This window comes from Pezoporus occidentalis, unplaced genomic scaffold (genome assembly GCF_034315485.1).
Source record: "Pezoporus occidentalis ecotype Australia unplaced genomic scaffold, CSIRO_AGI_Poc_V1 ctg35, whole genome shotgun sequence".
NCBI classification, from domain to species: Eukaryota; Metazoa; Chordata; class Aves; order Psittaciformes; family Psittacidae; genus Pezoporus; species Pezoporus occidentalis.
In genome coordinates this window covers 24,214-43,465 of record NW_026915483.1, presented here as the reverse complement: position 1 = coordinate 43,465, position 19,252 = coordinate 24,214, and the positions used below count along the sequence as shown (strand labels likewise).

The following is a 19,252-nucleotide window of genomic DNA, read 5'->3' as shown; positions in this document are numbered from 1 at the left end:
TAAAATATTGGGGATGGACTGGTGAAAGAAAAAGGTTTTATGTCTTACAATGATATCACAAACCCTGCACTTCGAGCGCTTAGAAATGCCCTAGATTTTTATTGTCCATACCACTGCAATGAGGACAAGACACTGCCTCAGTATTCACAGAACCCGTGCAGGTGCCAACCACCTTAGCCAACCTACTAAAACCACTCCTCCCTGTACCCAGCACTTCCATCAGTCACCCACTGAAGGCATGCTAGCGCTTAAAGAGCTCCCATCCCTTTGCAGAGCAGCCTCCAGGATGGCATTGTTGGAGATCCGAAAGTACTCACAGGGCTCAGCTCTTGGTGTGAATCCCGACCTTGCCAGTGAGAGGCAAACACCCTCCTTCAGCGTGGAAAAGCTCACAGCCCTGCTGGATGGAGGGGAGGAGAACACTCGGATACGGAGGGCAGTGGGTGAGTGACCATCATGAGGCTGCGCTTGACCAGGGCATGGCTACATCCCCTCTGTTTCTGCTCCTCCTTTGCAGCCCGGTGGGGTTTGTGCTCCTGGGTATTTGCTTATTGCCCACCTCTTAAAGAAGTGGGAGTGTGGAGATGGAGTTCCCTGTTAGTGTTAAATCATGACTCCTCCACAGCCACTCCTGCTGTCCCTTCCCTGCTCCCATCCCCAGTATCTTCGCTAAGACTGGTTGAACTGGAATACAAGGACTGAGGATCACACAGGCAAGCATCTCTGTGCAATAGGTATGCATACAGGGGCTAGTGCTGATGTGCAGTGATGCACACCATGCATGAACTGAGCCAACAGCCTTCCTCAGCACATTAGCCTCATTCAGGTGTGGAGCTCCTTGTATGGGTTGGCTCAGGCAGGCTAAGCTGCTTTCACTCGTGATAGCTAGATAGAGAAAAAAATGAATGAAACCCCTCTTTTTTTCTATTGCTTCATCCATATTATACTTTTAACAAATGAAAATGGCACAGACCACTGGGACTGCACAATTCACAGTGCAGCTGGAGTTCAGTATAACCTTAAACGTGCATGGACTCAAGGTTTCAAGGCACAAAGTAAATAGTGGGCGCGTTTGGGCTGACACAGAAAGAATGAGGCCAAGAGCTGCTTCACAGTGTTGCGAAGGGCTGCTAGAGCCCTGAGCCAAAGCACTGGTGTAAGCAGGACACTCGGCAGCTGGAGCTGTTAGCTTCTCTCTGGGCAAAACCTAGCTAAACGCAGCTCTTGCTGCCACCAGAACAGCTCTTCAAGAGGGATCCACACCTGTTTCCTGCCTGAGGCACAAAGTCACCTCTGACACCCTGACCAGGGACAGTGCTTTCACTTGCATGGTCATTATTTCCACTCAGCAGACTCCTCTCACAGGCCTGCTGGGTTCTCCTCCTCAACTCCTTCTCCAGATCTCTGCTTTTCAGAGTTAGGTGTGACAGCAGTCAGACCCAGCATAGCAAAATAAAATCTGCCTATAGTCACCCTAAATAATACAGCATCGGTACCTGCCACCCCAGTCCTGCCCACACTGCCTGCACCTCCCCAGCCCCAGGACAGCTAACTCTTCTGTGTTGCTTTGCAGTCGAAGCTATTGAAAGTGACCCTGTATTTAGCAGAGAAAATCAGTATTTCCAGAGCCAGAATGAGAAGTATGAAGCTGCAGTCAGAAAGGCTGTTCACCTCCAGAAAAAGATGCACGAGATGGGATGGACTGAGAACGGACCCGAATTTAAGTATATTTACAGGTAATTTTATACTTTTTTTAATGTAAAAATAGTGTTTTGTTAAAAGGTTTGTAGCCAACAAGAACAGGCTTCCACAAAGGCTGGGAGAGGCCAGCAGTTGACAGATAAGGTTCTGATACAAATATGCTGCAGGTTTTTACCTTAGCAGCACGCTCAAGAGAAGGGAAAATGATGATACACAGCAGGGAATTTCTCAAAGAGCAGCACATAGGTACAATGCAGTGTGATAGATCACAGCAGTTCACATCCCAACATACTACTTCCACCTCAGCAAGCTCCTTACTCGTACTACAGCTCTGATACTACAGCTCTGATACCACCCCTCAGATGTTTTTACATGTATAACCAGAATTGGAAGTGCTGCTGTTCCCATTACATTGCTGACTTCCAGAAGAATTAAAGACAACATTGTCTCTATCTGGAAAAACTATATTGTATTTAAAAATAAAAAGTGAAGAAAACCCCACAAACTTTAGTTTGTAGGTCACCAGAATACAACAGTTCTTGCAATCCTTTCCTTCAAACATTTTTATTAACACTTTGCATGGGTCTGAGCTCCACATCTTAGTTGCTCATCTCTCCTTCTTTCTCCCATTGCTAAGTATTACTGGCTTGCTGTTACCAGTGCAAACTGGTGGGGTTACACACCCAGCAAGAAAATGCAAGTGCACAGGCCTTGCTATAAAGTTTTTCCCCATTATATGAAAGACTATGATTTTTTTTTTTTATGCTAAGCTCTTTGCTGGCTACTGAGACTGATAAACGGGGAATTCTTCTATCGAGAGCTCTTGGACCTGATCATTACATTCCTTATAACAAGCAGCTCTCCACTCCTTCCTCAGAAGAAACAAAACAATCCCAGCAGATTTGAAAGACCTGACAAAACTCAACCACATTTCCCATAGGTTTGCTTTTATCAGGCCCCCTGATGCCAAGGGCTGTGGCAGGACCAGCCCTGAGCTACCACATTTTGCTGGATTAAGAGCACTGTGGCCTGATGAAACACCAGGTGAGCACCAAGCTCTTACTAGCAAAGTCCTTGTGCCTCCTGGTGCCAAACAGTGAATCACTTGCACACATATAAAAGAGCTCTTTAAAATTGCAGTTAAAGCAGCATCATTGCTTGATGGGCTGCCAAGGGGTCATTAAGTCTTTTTCTGTTAATCAAAGCAATTTCCCTTCAACTACTTTGTTCATGTTTTCTCCCCACTTTTTCAGCATGACTGATTCTCTCTCAGGCAGGATGAAAGAAAGGTCATAGTCATTTGTTAACAATGAAAGGTATCTATTTAGAATGAGATGCTCACTAGAGCACTGCAGTAAAGCAATGTGCTAACAATCATACAAGCTACTGAGAACAGCAAAGCCACTTACTTTTACATGTGAGAGCACATGTACTTATATCTGTGAGGTGATTCAATCTATTCTGAGGAATCCCAGGAAAAGGGACTATATTCCTCATATTTTCTTAGGATTTCTTGCATACAAAAAGGAAAGCTTAAAATGAATGAGTTTCTGATTTGCAGCATAGAAATTAGAGTAACCAAGTTCCCATATGCAGATTCTAGAATAGTGCATCTTAGGATGCATGCAGCCCTATTAGCTGGCAATGGTGAAGGAGCCAAACAGACAATAAGCCAGGTGTTACAAGGATGTATTTGAATTTTCCACAAGGGAAAATACCCATCTCAAGTCAGGCCAAATCTCCATGAACCCCAGTATTGTCCACTGATAGTGAGAACAAACACCCAGGGAATGGTACAGCAACAAGCCCAACATAGAATCATAGAATCATAGAATAGTTAGGGTTGGAAAGGACCTTAAGATCATCTAGTTCCAACCCCCTGCTATGGCCAGGGACATACTGAGGTACTTCCCCACAATGGAAATGTTCAAGAAATCTAAGACTCAGATGCCCATGTATGTAATTCACTTCCATATGTCCCACAGTGAATTGCCAAGGTTTGGGGGTTTTAGGGTAGGGTGGTGGGGTATTTAGTTCAGGCTTAAAATGTGACTTAAATAACCAAGGAAAGAAAAAATCCTGTGGTGTAAAATAAAGATACAAAAGGCTCAGAAGCCACAATATCAGAGCCACAAGTGCTTCAGAGCTGGGCTATTTTTCAGGAGCTTAGCATTTGCTAAGAACAAGTTTTATATATATATATGTAATTAGCTAGTGACACTTAAGCAAACTGTGTTAAGAAAGAAGGAACAAAAGCAGCTTGGAAGAGTGATTTTCATAGAATAATAAAATAGTTTGTTTTGGAAAGGACCTTAAAGCTTATTCATGGGCAGAGACACCTTCCACTAGATCAGGCCGCTCAAAGCCCTGTACGATCTGGCTTTGATGCAATATTGCCTCCTGCAATACTGTATTGATGCTGTATGTTGGTTAAGGTAGGACAATGAAGAAATCAAAAGGCTGCAGGTAGCACTGTCTGGTGACTATCACAGTGTCACTGCCTCATTCATCACATCCCTGGAACTTCATCCATGTCCAAAAACACCCCGTGCACCTTCTCTGCAGGGCACTGTCAGGAGAAGTCGCGTTTCTTCTTCACACCATCTTCATGAGAAGTATTTCAGTGCTGGGCTCTGACAAACAGATTGCCAAATGGATTCCTCTCGCCATGCAGTATCAGCTTATCGGAAGCTATGCCCAGACTGAACTGGGGCACGGTAAGGCTGCAAAGAAAACACAGAATTTCCATAGGACAGAAGGCCCAGATTCTCAGAAGAATGTGAGTTCAAGGTGTCTGTGCTTCACTGGAGGGGGGGGAATGCCACCTGCATGCTAGAGGTTGATGTTCCTCAGTGGCCCTCTGCAAGATGGAGATTGTGCTGGTTTTGGTTTTGCCAGTGTGGCAAAAATAACAAGAGCAGGGGTGAAAGCTCATGGTTAGATAGCTCATGATTAGATGGCATAGTTAGATTGCAGTAACCATTGGTGGAGGGTATCAGCCAGGCAGCTTGCCCAAGATGATGGTTGTCACCATGAACCAGGTATCTTGCCTGAGCACCATCTGATTCAAGAGAGTTTTACAGGAGATGGTGTGGGGTCACTGGGAACATCATCCCATGGTTCTCACCAGGAGGGTAAACCACAAGACCACACCAGCCTCCAGGAATCCTCCACTCTTTTCATCCTTGCCATACATTAGGAGATACCGAGAGATATAAATACATAAACACACTGTTTTGGGTTTTTTTAAAGGAACTTACCTTCAGGGTTTGGAAACAACGGCAGTCTTTGATATCGCTACACAGGAGTTCATACTGAACACACCGCAGATCTCTGCCATGAAGTGGTGGCCTGGAGACAGTAAGTACCACACAAAATACTTAGGTTTTCCTCATTGGCCTCCTTCAGTTGCTCACTCTGCCCCACTCAAGCTCTGTGTTTGAGGGCCCAGGTTCTAGCAGAGAACTGCAGTAAGAGATGCACAGATCAGGAGGCAAGTAAGAGACAAAAGGGTTCTGTACAAGTTCAAAGGCCAGAAAGGAGCCACCATCATCTATCAAAAGCCCTTAGGTGGCAGGGCTGAAGAGTTTAGCTCAGGGAAACTCCTGCCTCTGCAGGAATTAATCTTCTCTTCTTTGTAAACAATACTCAGAAAACCAAAAACCACAGGGAGGTCATCAGCACAAAGCATCAGCATAAAGGATTCACGTCATCAGCCAGTCTCAGCATGAAGAATTCAAGTGTGAAATTCATGTCTCCCTCAGGAAGGTGTTTCGCAGCAAATCACTGGAGTTGCTCTATCAGCCCCAGCACTCCCCACTCCCTCAGCTCTGCAAGGTCTTTAATTAGCTATTATTTTTTTCTCCTCTGCTGACACAAACTATTCATCCAAACCCCACTGGCTTTAATAATAATGCAACTTTGGAGAGATACGAGCAAGCTCAGAGCACAGGTTTAGGCAATCTCTAGGTTCCAACATCTGTGGATCACACCTACACTCACCCATGTCAGCGAGACCTAAGATACAATTAGCACAGACTGCTAACCGTGGAATTGTTTGTATTGTACCTCATCTTAAGGGACCGTGACTGGTTTTCTCCTCACAGTGGGAAGGTCAGCAACACACACAGTGGTCTTTGCTCAGCTGTATGTCCAGGGGAAGTGCTATGGCGTGCATCCCTTCATTGTGCAGATACGCAGCCTTTGGGACCATTCACTGTGCCCAGGTAAATGACCCCAGACACCGCAGTGCTTGTGCAGGTGTTCTGCCTCTTTTGCCTTTATATGTTTTCTAAAACGTGCCCAGGGAGTTTTACAGTGCCAAAACCAAACCAAGACTGATACCTGAGTCACAGTTATCATTAGCTACAACATTTTTATCTGAAGGAAGATTTAATGGCATATCCAGACCAAGCCTTCCTAACCAAAGGCCTGGGCTGCTCTGACAGCCTGTATTAACACCTCAGTTCCAACCCGGGCCAGCATGGGTGACAGATGGATCATGGAAACAAACTGCCTGTTTCATTCCTCAGGCAAGATCACCCATGCTGGGGAGGAAGCAGAACTGAACGTGACCTTCTCCTTTGAGACCCCCCTGACACAAAATGGGGAGAGGAGTTCAAGTGGAAGTAAGCAGCTGTGTTTTCCCCTGCTCCAGGCATAACTGCAGGAGACATCGGTCCCAAAATGAGTTTTGAGCACATCGACAACGGGTACCTCATGCTGCAGAATGTGCGTGTCTCCAGGGAGAACATGCTGAGCAAGTTTTGTGAGGTATGACAGACTCACATCGCACGTCAGATTCTCACCGCACAGCCAGAGGGATGACAGGGAGCTGCCTAAATTTAGGACAAAATTCTTCCTTTGAGGTGTCTGCAAGTCTCAGTGGTTTTGCCAAGGGCAGAAGTTATCTGAATCCTAAATGAAATTCAATGTCAGGAATTCCACATTCAGAGGCTGGGGCTGATGGGGCAGGGAGAACCTGTCTGAGCCAGAAGCAGTAAGAATTTGTGTCTTTAAATGGATATGTTTCATCCACTATACATAAAAATACTTAGTTTTTCATCAGCAAAGGATTTTGATGCCCATTTTATTCTATGCGTAGAGATGACACAACCAGTATTGAAGTACTGAAGAAGGTGGCATCTAACATCCTCTCTCTAGGTTCAACCGGATGGCACCTATGTAAGACGGGGGTCCCAGCAGATTAACTATCTCACAATGACTGCAGTGCGCGTCGACCTCATCTCACATGAAGCTGTAATACCCCTAATGAAAGCTTGCACCATTGCCATCAGATACTCTGTGGTTCGCCGGCAGTCCAAGTTAAAGCCTGGGTAATGCTATGCAGGTCTGCAGCGGTGGGAAGTGGACCATGCACCACGTTCCCCTGCACCAGTCTGTATTTCAGCTTCTTATCTTTCAGCACATCACTGGCTTATTTTCTGGGCCAGACATGCTTCCCCATTATTTACATTAACGAGCTTCAGTCAAAGTACAGGAGAGTGTTTACAGTTCTTTCTAAGATAAGTTTCATAGTTTGAATAGCTAAGCAGCTGACACAGAGAACTTATTTTTCTTGTAACTGGCCTTCCTGTGTAATCCCATAACTCAGAATCCAGATAATGTAGACAAGTTGCTGAATTCTTATTCCATAGCATCCTACTCGTGAGCACAACATTAAAATACCTTCCAACATCCACCCTTCCGATATTCACACTTTACAACGTTGAATTTATCAGTCTGGTGAGAATGCCTCTAATTTTTAAATAGATATTTTTCATTTGAATGGATTTCAGGAATTTCCACTTACAGCTCCTTTCAAAAGCAAGATTATCCTAATGAGAACATGGTTTGGATCAAACACAAGAGCACAGCATGCTCAACTATTGTAAGAACCAATTCCATCATCTGAAGTCCCAAGTGTACTAACCACAGAAAGAGTGGAAAAGAATATCCACAAAAAGCTCAGAAAACTTAAAATAATTTAGGCTCAACTATTTTCAGGGTCCACAAAGACCCAGTTTGCAAAGTAAAAGTTCTTCAGGGTGCAGGGCCAGCACATCCCTTTAACACCAAGCATCTCGCTATCCTTGGAAGGCTTCATCTTTATCCCCTCCTGCAGTCCCTGTTCCCCCTCTTCACCAACCCATCACAAAGAGCCTTTTCTACTCAATGCTGGTTCACCAACACAGCAGAAACATAATCTTTTTCATAGTCAGGCTCATTTCTCTAACAGCTGAGCAAGCTGGGCAGATTTGCTGGCACAACATCAGCTCAGTCCCCTTCACAAACTGCTGCTTCATAATGAAAAATGCCTGTTTTCATTTTTTTTACTTGTTTTCACTTATTCATTATGTGATAAGTAAACTAACAGTAGTTAAGCCAGTGTTCACACTTTCCCTGTCTCACCAGCTGTCTTCCAACAGGGAAGAAGAAGCAAAGATCCTTGACTTTCAGACTCAGCAAGAGAAGTTGCTGCCCCACTTGGCAGCAGCCTATGCCTTTCATTTCATCAACAACTACCTGCAGGACCTATTCAACAAAGGGTATGAAGAGATCCAGAGGGAGAACTTCAGCATGCTGCCAGAGGTGAGCCACAGCAGCATTAGCTCATACAGCATTCCTCATCTCTAAATATCAAAGTATTTTAGCAAACTGGACAAGCATTCCTCTCACCACCAGATAACTGGAGAAAGAGGAGGCACTAAGAGATCAAATGATGTGTCCTAGGTCCACAACCAGTCAGCAATAGAATTTGCTTTACCACCCCAACTTTTTCGTTTTGGGAACTATTGCACAGTGAAAAGTCCTTGAAAAGCACGTCCATTTGATGAAAACCTTGTTCCAAGTGGCTGGTGGCACGAAGTGTTATTTCCCAACGTCATCTACAAATGCAAATATTTACTTCTGAGCCAAAACCAAAAACGGGACTTTTTAGATAGAACATAAGATTTTGCAACTGGAAGCCTGAAATGAAAGCACACTTTGAACAAGGGTGACCAAAGCCACTGCTGGTTGAAACCCAAAAAAGCATCAACTAACCACAGCGTGCCCAGCACAAGGGTGTGCAGCATCCCAAAGGAGGAGCCGGGTGCTAGGGATCCCATCCCAGGAAGCTGGGTGCTATGCCATCACGCAAGGGAGGATCTGACAGGGATTTCCTCCCCAGAAACTGCACAAAATTAAAAGAGGAAACTGATTCTGAGGATTGCTTTGGACCATTTTCACCATTAACACTCTGCCTTACTTTTAATTTCTCTTTTCAAACAGCTCCATGCATTTTCTTCGGGCTTCAAAGCCATTGTTACTCAGTACTGTGCTTCTGCAGTAGAAGTCTGTCTCCGGGCATGTGGGGGCCATGGTTACTCCTTGCTGAGCGGACTCCCTTCCTTATGTACTAGAATACTTGCCTCTTGTATTTATGAAGGGGAAAACACCATTTTGTTCCTGCAAACTGCCAGGTAACAATCCAAACCTGTTCATCAAAAAGCCTGCCCCCTCATTTATTCAACCTCTACCACTCCTTCCCCCAAACCAGTAAAACCAGCTACCCCTTTCTCCCAGCAGCTTCTAAAAATACAACTCAGGACACAAACTTTTCATGCCTTCTGTCTAACAGGCATGGAGGTGTGGGGGAATTAGATTATCTCTTCTATTTTGGGCTTTGGTATGTATGCAGGTGCTGTTCTGCATAACCTCATTTTCCTCTGTCTGGGACCACAGCAAAAGCACTGCTACCCAAGTTTTGCAGTTTAGTTTTTAAGAAACCAACATAATGTGATATTGGCAAAGTGAGGTTGATTCAGAGAAGGCAGAGCTGTAGGATACTGAAAGCAGATGAGTCACACTCCAAGAACACCAGTTTCCTCAGAACACGCAGACTGACGATTATCCAAGGTTAGATTAAATACAGGAGAAAGAAACCACAGCTGCTGGAACTTCTAATAACATGTGCTTTTGCTAGAAGGAGAAAACCAGTACAATTTGCAGGGACAGAGGTGCAACCGCACAGATCTGTGCTTGCATGCTGCACTTCTGCACTCATCGCTGTCTCTTCTTGCAAGATCAATGGATTACTTCTAGACCTGGTAAGACTAGGTCATAGGCCAAAAAAATAAGGGAGTAGGAAATGTGTTTAGCTCCAAGAGTCTCATATTTGTTAACATAATGTGATTGTATGTTGGGGATCACACCAAACCACCATTAAGACTCCCAGAGCATTAAGACTCAGGCTGCAAAGTTGATAATGTGTCTAATCACCGTGCTGCTAATAGCCACAGCAAGTTTCTTCCTAAAAAATCATCACTACAGATTACTGTAGCATTGAATACAGTCAACAGGCTGCCCCTGAGACCCATCACAGGTCAGGTTATTGCAAATAAGATGTAAAATGTAAAGTCATTAAAGTCCATTCTGGACCACTGACAGGATGGGTTACATCTTGCTGCTTCTCACCTGAGCCCACTTTACTTTTCACATGACCATTTGCTGCAGAAGATCACAACCATCCCCTGCTCTGACTGTTATTCTCTTCCCAGGTTCCTGGTTAAGTGCTTCATGGCAGCCAGCGCTGGCCACCCTGTCCCACCATCTGTCACTTACCTGGCTGCAGTGAAACCTGAGAAGTGCCCAGCCAAGAACAAGTTTGATTTCCTCAGTCCAGATATTTACACCCAGGCCTATCGACATGCAGCAGTCAGGTCAGTACAGAGACAGGAGACATCCTTCTCTCTTTGACATCAGAAATGTGTTAAGAGCTCAGCTGATTCCTTGCTTTAAAGGGAGGTAAAATAACATAAGTTACACAAGAATTGACACCATCTGCTCCTGAGTGAGGAAGACTCACACAGGTTTAACAGCCATGTCAAGTGTTCAGTATGAAGATTTCAGATTCAAAACATCACAATATTTTAAGCCACATGCTACCAAACAACTATATTCCACAAAGCTGATTCTATACCAAGCTGCTGGCTCTGTTTATGTAAATCCCAGACCACATCACTGAGTTGCCATTCAATAAAACCTTCAGCCAGCTGGACCCTGTGCAGTTCTATACTCTATACAAAGCTAAAATTTCACATACCTGTGAAACTGATTATAGAATCATAGAGTCATAGAATAATTAGGGTTGGAAAGAACCTTAAGATCATCTAGTTCCAACCCCCCTGCCGTGGGCAGGGACACCTTACGCTAAATCATATCACCCAAGACCTCATCCAACCTGGTCTTGAACACTGCCAGGGATGGAGCATTCACAACTTACCTGGGCAACCCATTCCAGTGCCTCACCACCCTAACAGGAAAGAATTTCTTCCTTATATCCAATCTAAACTTCCCCTGTTTAAGTTTTAACCCATTACCCCTTGTCCTATCACTACAGTCCCTAAGGAAGAGTCCCTCCTCAGCATCCCTATAGGGCCCCTTCAGATACTGGAAGGCTGCCATGAGGTCTCCACACAGCCTTCTCTTCTCCAGGCTGAACAGCCCCAACTTCCTCAGCCTGTCTTCATACGGGAGGTGCTCCAGTCCCCTGAGCATCCTTGTGGCCTGATCTGGGCTTGTTCCAACAGTTCCATGTCCTTTTTATGTTGAGGACACCAGAACTGCACACAATGCTCCAGGTGAGGTCTCAGGAGAGCAGAGCAGAGGGGCAGGATCACCTCCTTCGACCTGCTGGTCACACTCCTTTTGATGCAGCCCAGGATACGGTTGCTTTCTGGGCTGCGAGTGCACACTGAAGCCGGCCCATGTTCAATTTCTCATCAACCAACACCCCCAAGTTCTTCTCCTCAGGGCTGCTCTGAATCTCTTCTCTGCCCAACCTGTAGCTGTGCCTGGGATTGCTCCGACCCAGCTGTAGGACCTTGCACTTGTTGTCATGGTTAAACTTCATAAGGTTGGCATCAGCCCAGCTCACAAGCGTGTCGAGGTCCCTCTGGATGGCATTCCTTCCCTCCAGGGTATCAACCGAACCACACAGCTTGGTGTCATTGGCAAACTTGCTGAGGGCGCACTCAATCCCACTGTCCATGTCAGTGATGAAGATGTTAAACAAGACCGGTCCCAACACCGATCCCTGAGGGACACCACTCGTTACTGGTCTCCAGCTGGACATTGAGCCATTGACCACAACTCTTTCCGTGCAGCCATCCAGCCAGTTCTTTATCCACCGAGTGGTCCATCCATCAAGTTGATGTCTCTCCAATTTAGAGACAAGGATGTTGTGTGGGACAGTGTCAAACACTTTACACAAGTCCAGGTAGATGACATCAACTGCTCTACCCCTGTCCATCAGTTCCATAGCCCCATCGTAGAAGGTCACCAAATTGGTCAGGCAGGATTTCCCCTTAGTGAAGCCATGCTGGCTGTCCCCAAGCACCTTGTTGATTTTCATGTGCCTTAGCATGCCTTCCAGGAGAATCTGCTCCAGGATTTTGCCAGGCACAGAGGTGAGACTGACTGGTCTGTAATGCCCCGGGTCATCCGCTTTCCCCTTCTTGAAAATGGGGTTATATTTCCCTTTTTCCAGTCATCGGGAACTTCACCTGACTGCCATGATCTTTCAAATATGATGGCCAGCGGCTTCACAACTTCATTTGCCAGCTCCTTCAGGACCTGCGGATGGATTTCATCAGGTCCCATGGACTTGTGCACGTTCAGATTTTTAAGATGGTCTCAAACCAGTTCCTCTCCTACAGTGGGCGCAAGGTCTGAAGTTTCAGTTAACACCACAGCAAACACAGTGCCTCTCATTGAATCTGAGCTACGCATTTAACTACTCAACACAAAAATAGTATCATGAGTGGTCTCATTGGTATTATGGGCACGGTTATGGGCCATACATGTGCCATTTCTGAAAATCAGGCAAACAGATCAACATCCCTGCTGCCATTCAAATCAGTGTAAAAACAGAGCCATTCTTCTGAAAGCTTTAGTGTCAATGGGAGCAAGATCTGGATCCCTGTGTAGAAAAGTAGAAACATAATGTAAGAGCAGTCCAATATTGTCGTAGCTTTATTTTGTTCTGCAAATCCTCCTTACACACAGAACCCAAGAAAAACTCCTCAGAACCCCTGGTAAAGTACCGTGGAAGCTGAGAAGGCAAAAATCCTTCAGCATCAGGGTGGTTTGGGTGCTTCTCCCAATTTTTACTTAGATTTTGCATAATGTAAGTTCACTCATGCTGAGTGTAGGTAACTCAAAAGTCAGAAACGCCACTTTGCCATACGATCACACACAAGTCTGAATATGAAATGAGTGCATGTGGGCTGCTAGAGCCACATACAATATGCTTTTTGGATCTTCCAGACTCATCAGCAGCACAGCAGCTAAACTACAGGTCTTGATTCAGTCTGGAGTCAAAAAGCACGACGCGTGGAATGAGTGCACGGTGCAGCTGGTGCAGGCTGTGAAGGTTAGTAAAAATCAGCTGCTTATGTGATGTTTGTCTTTAGGATATAATGTGCAACAGAAACACATGATCAGCTTAAAGTATCAGTGCTGTTTATTGTTTTCTGTTAGCATCTGAGGGACACTATGAAGCCAAGGGCACCACTGTGGTCTGCATGGTGGGAAAATCATAGTAAGAAGCAACTCCTGATATGAAGAATTTGCCATCCAAATAGGCCAGGTGGAAAAAGACTAAAAGGAACAGAAATAAAAGGGGAGGGAAGAAAACAAAACATATACACAGTTCTGCTGCCAATACTAGCAGAATCAGGCCTCCCACATCAGAGTCACAGAGTGGTTTGGGTTTAAAGCGACCTTAAAGCTCATCTAGTTCCAACCCCTTGCCATAGCAGGACACCTTCCACTAAGTAAGGGAGCAAAGACTAGACCTCAGCAGCAGCATTTTCTGTGGTCACCAATCTCCTGTGCATCACATCCCATTTTCAATTACACAGACTTGGGGAAGCAGCAAGTATTCAGTGCTGTAAGCTTGAAAAAGAGCAGACAAGCTGTGTAACTGCCTAAAAAATAAAGGAGGCCTCCTATACAAAAAGCGACTTTGAAAAATTACTTTCCCAATTTTTTTTTTAATGTAAATATATTTTTAGTGGAATAAAACTGAAGCAAAGTGTTCTTGTTTGAGATCACCTCTAGGAAAAGCTTTGAACAGCATGCAAACCTGAACAAGCTGTTCCCTCCTGCACCCACTCAAATGGGTGGCCAAGGTCTCTGGACTGGAGAGCAGGGTGATCACATGACAGAGAAGCTGAAATCCAGCCCTCTCTGAGAAGCAAGGAGGAGAACCTAGTGAGAAATAAACCATTTCTGAAGAGCCCAACACATGCAGAAGGCTGGCTGTGGTATTGTCAGTGGTGACTGTGCTGGTAGAAAATGGGATCTGGGCTCCAAAGTTTCTTAAGTACTTCAGGGAGAGGAGAAGTCACCCAAACCCCTTGAGTTTCCCCCCATAACTTTAAAACCTTGATAGCCTGCTGCCTCCTTGGGGAACCTCTGGGTTTGAGCTAGATGACCTTAAGGTTCTTTCCAACCTTAACTTTCATATGATTCTATGACTTCTTATTTCACACCTTCCCTGGATACTCACCCACACGACTGGCACAGTAACTGTGTGAACAGATGCCTGCCAAGTGGCTCAGGCGCTGGGTACGGCTTTGCTGCAGACTCCACACAGGTTAATTGCTTAAGGAGACATCCAGCTTCTCAGGCAGGTTCTGCAGTCCATGCTGGCCTCCACGCTGCTTGGCCGTGCTAGCAGGAAGAGCAGCAGTGTGAATGTGCCATGCTTACATCCACAGCAGGGAGGAGAACTGTGCAGTGGGAACCCACACAGATAACCAACATCACCAACCACCCACAGTAACAACAACATAACAAGAGCCACCCCCGCACACAGGTGGAGTCATTTGCTCTGGACCTCAGCTAATACTTCTGTAACTTGGAAGCTAGACACTCTACTGTCATCTGACACAAAAACAATCAGTTTACTTGAAGCCACAAAAGCAAGAAGTAAATTTGCTTGTTCTCCTGCGACAACACAGGTTTTCAGAGCAAAGCGCTATAGACACTGAAGCTAATGTACCATGAGCCCAAGGTCTTCAACAAAAGAGTTGTCTCTTACTGATGTATGACCAAGCTTCACTTGCTGGAGGTCAAAACAAGTCCATTCCCATGTGTGTTTCCATCACACAAACTCTTTAGGGTATTTATCCGAAATAGTTAAAGTACCTGTGTGATTTCTAAAGTGGTTTTCTAGAGTTTACAAATACCAGTGTTTACACCCCCAAGTCTCTCCTCTACAGTTGTAAGACATGAATACAAAAGGTCTTGTGATCCAGCAAACAGAGAATACAGACTGGGAAAGTGCCAGGGAAATGAAAAGGTTTTATATTCTTTGCGAGAACATTTGAGTCATTTGGCCTACTAAGTGTTTTGAGGTGCATTCACTGTTGATTGCATTTGTTTTCCAGGCTCACTGCCACTACATCACAGTGAAAAACTTTGCAGAAACGGTGGAAAGACTCGAGGCCAAGGGTGGCATCCAGAAGATTATGAAACATCTCTGTGACCTCTTTGCGTTACATGGGATCTTCTCAAATGCAGGAGTCTTCTTGCACGATGGACACATATCTGGAGCTCAAATGGACATGGCAACTGCATCATATCTAGACCTCTTGGCTGTCATTCGGTGAGCTGCTCTAATATGAAAGGAGCTGTGATAGATCTATAAATGGTGCTGCTGTACCTATGGTAACATCTCCAAAGTCAATTCACCTCATTCGGGTTTTATTCTCATTGCCTGGCAGCACTAGAAATTGATTGAAGCATCTACGGAGCTTGTTTTCACAGCAAAACAAGACCTAAGTGCCCAGCTCCTCTGCAGTCTCCAAAGTTCTGGAACATGAAATCTTGAATTATAAACCAAGAAATCCTGAATGCTTTTTACCATTTGCAGTAGAGCAAAAGCAGGCAAACACATAGAGCAACACTGGTAGGAGGCAGCAGATCAGACACTGCAAAATCTGCTTAAGCAACAGCTAATACAGCCTACTCTGTTGCCATGGCTGAGTTGCAACCTGCACCCAAACAATCCTGCCTACAGCTTGTTCAGATGCGTCTGCTCGACACCATTTATTGCTAACTACATGAATTCTGAGATACACTAAAGTTTTAACTTACCACAACACTCACAAAGGCTTTATGACAAGGGTTCTTCTTTCACTACTTGATGCTGTTTGTTAAGAACAGATTAACTTATGGTGTAGAGAGTGAGTTGCTACTGTATGTAAAATTCTATTTAAGACACCTGAAGTGAAACAAGAATACACCATAGGCAGAGCTGGGCAGGACTGAGGTGAAGAGAGAACATTTTCAGAACTCATCACAGAATTCAAGTTAAGCAATAAGCTTAATGTAAGGCTTACAAAAGTCTAACACATTGTCATCTCTGGAATTCATTGCAACCTCTCAGTGTTACGCCTTGCTAAAAGGATTCAAGAATGCACATTTACCTGTTTACAATTAGGATACAAACATTTCCTGGTCTGTAACAAAACCCCAGCCTCTCCCAAACCCCCAAAGAGCCCTTTCCCAAAAGGAACTGGTAGATGCAAATACCAACATTTGAGCAAACCACTTTGCATCCCTCTGCCTCAGGTGTGGGATACAGCCAGCAAAACTTCCTGCACCCAGGATGATGGGAGGATGAGGTAAAAGAAACCATCTTCTGCCTAGGAGAAGAAGCTGTCATTACAGACTTGTCTTTATGCTCTAGCTATCTGCTGCTGACTGCTGGGCAGATCAGCCCCTGGGCTAGACAGGCCCTTGGTGGAGTTCAGGGTTGCTTTGTTCTTATAGACACAAAAACAGTAGAAGACCTTGATACCCAATGATGAGGTGACAAATACTTCAGAGTAGATGAAGGCTGGAGATCAGTGGAGCACTTCACATGAAATCTAGCAGCAACCTTATTCCAGTTTGGAGGACAAACACAGCATAAGAAAAACTTATTAAAACCCCTGCAAAAACCAAAAGCAAGAACCGGCAGAGTGTGTTGAGGAAACATCTGACATGACATTGAGTCCTAAATGAGGGAATTAGGAATGGAGTCCAGGTGATTACATGACCTATTCAATAGTAGAGACAACTTAGGGCATTAGTAGAACATGCCTCTGAGGAATCAAAACAAGCAGGATTTCCCCCAAGCAGGATTTCCCCCATAGCCTCAGCAACGGGAAAAACCGGCACAAGCTTTTCCAGCTGAGGAACCTGGAACAACTGACTTTCCAGTTTACCTTTGCCTTATTTTCCTCCCTTACAAAGCAATACCTGCTTCAGTAACACAAACTACATTCATCTCCATAGGAAGGATGCTGTTCCACTGGTGGATGCCTTTGACTTCACAGATAAGACCTTGAATTCTGCACTTGGCAGTTACGATGGCCAGGTTTACCAGCGGCTGTACGAGTGGGCTCGGAAGTCACCGACCAACACACAGGTACAGATGCTGTATTATAGCCAGGCAACTTCTGCATTAGCCAGAGCAGAAATTGCTTTTCTTCTAATGAAAGCTATAGAGATACAAGTAAGTGGAATAAGACCTTTTAATTCTTAGTATCTCACTCTGAACAATGGCCTGTGATACCCCAATTATGCCTCCTATAGTCTTAGATCAGCCATTGAACCCAGCGATGACTTACAGCCCCCAGAGTACAGCAGCTTGTAGCAGGGAGCTGGTCTGTGTATGCCACCAATGTGGTTTTGGTTTTTGAAGTTACAGAGGTAGTACTGCACAAAATAAGCTAAACCAAAAGTCTGTTTACATAGTTTACATATTATGGAACAACATATTATGCAAAAGCCACTAAACACAGGGTATATTCCATTCACTGGTATTTCTACTAGTGCAATACTTAATTTTTCTAATAATATGTTTAACCAGAAAGAGTATAAATGTTAAGGCAATTTTATCCTTCATGGTTTAGCACTTTATTTTCACTTCCTAATTCATCCATATTGTGGAGCAGCATAAAATTCTGCACAACGTAACTAGCTATTGCTCCATTTGAAAACCCATTTTGCCTTAAGGGAGATTTTTACTGTGGTAATCAGCAACCCTTTGAAATTCTACTGCTGAACACAGAATTTGCCTTCAGCAAGCAGTCATGTCCAAGCATATTTTCTGAAGTTAAATAGTACGCTGCTCCATTTGGGATGACTATTGTGTACTGGTTATGAAGGACAGCACATACTTGGGGAAAAAGATCCTGCACTTAGCTGAAGCAGCTAGTAGCTTGGGTTTGTTTTTAAAAAGGTCTAGCTTTCTGTAGTTCAGAGATCATTCTTTTATAAAAAATATACCCTTTTCTTTCTTAATTACCACTAATTCCCTTCCACATTCTCTTTCTGAACAGATGAACCCAGCCTACGAGAGGTATTTGAAGCCACTTCTTCACAAGAAGTTATCCAAATTATGAAGACCATGATCTAAGTGAAGGCCACACACTTCCTCCTGTCTTTGTGCAGCTGTACATTGACAAAGCATCAGCAGTGACAAATCAGAATTCATAATCAGTTGCTTACTTCCAGTTGTAGCAAGTATGAAACAAGATTCTTAGCCAGCCACTTGCATTTAACCAGGCAGAAGTCAAACAATGCTGAGTACTGCTCACTGCTGTGAGGCAATCTAGGCTGAAACAGGGTTTGCTGTTTTCTAATGTGAAGTGTCCCAATAGCATTAAAACTATGTCATTTGGCTTTCTTATCCTTCTTCTAAAGCCACTTTATGGTGATTAAAGGGGGGAAAAAAACCAAACCCCATTACAAGCTCCTTCTCAGTGTGTTATAGCTGTACAGTGCCTTGAGAAAATCCCCACTAATCCAACCTTTCCTGAAAAACCCAAGTAAGCTAAAATGATGGTCCCTGGCTTCTAGGAAAAACTTGTTCTCTTAGATCAAAAAGTATACTAGAAAGTACATCTGCTTGGATAATTAACTCAGCTCTCAACTTGCTCAGCAGTGGAGTATTCCAGGCTAATGAAGATTCAGACAAAGCTGATGCCAACTCCAGTCTGCAAAATTTCCTTTGCTGTTAAGAGAGCCACTCACACAGTCTTCCTGTAAATCTTGGGCTCCAATAAAGTGTATTATTTCAAATACTGCTTCTCTGATTATTATACTTCATAATTATGGAAAAGGCAGGCTGATCCAGGCCAGTCGTTAATTTGCTAGTAAATGAAGTGTTGCAAAGAACATCTTGTGATCACAACTCAATGCCAGTTAACACAGATATTTCTTACCATGTGTTGCAGGAAAGAAACAACCACTTTTCCTGAGCTTCATCCGTTCAGTTTTTCTTCCCCCCCTTATAGGAAGAATAAAGCTCTTATTGCCTCTTATGACAAGTCAGAAACTCTGTGATGTTTGAAGAAGGGGAGACAAAAAATAAGACAGAAATCCAAGCCTGTTGAATGAGAGATGGGATAGAAAGCTCCTGCCCTCAAGAACCAGCAACTGACACAGAAATCTAGACCCCCTCTTACATCCCCAAAGAGCAAAGCTGTTGTGGTAAGGAGCACTTGAG

The 19,252-nt window shown here is 44.3% G+C and overlaps 1 protein-coding gene across 1 annotated transcript; it reads left to right on the top strand.

Annotated features, from left to right (window-relative positions):
* The first annotated feature begins 246 nt into the window (after positions 1–246).
* On the top strand, positions 247–18,825 carry ACOX2 (acyl-CoA oxidase 2). Its single transcript, XM_062630194.1, has 14 exons — positions 247–443; positions 1,574–1,736; positions 4,267–4,418; positions 4,954–5,061; positions 5,808–5,927; positions 6,359–6,474; positions 6,865–7,037; positions 8,130–8,292; positions 8,974–9,164; positions 10,242–10,403; positions 13,012–13,117; positions 15,141–15,358; positions 17,035–17,167; positions 18,084–18,825. The coding sequence occupies exons 1-14, from the start codon at positions 287–289 to the stop codon at positions 18,144–18,146; spliced, it is 2,025 nt and encodes a 674-aa protein (XP_062486178.1). The 5' UTR covers positions 247–286; the 3' UTR covers positions 18,147–18,825.
* Positions 18,826–19,252: the final 427 nt, after the last annotated feature.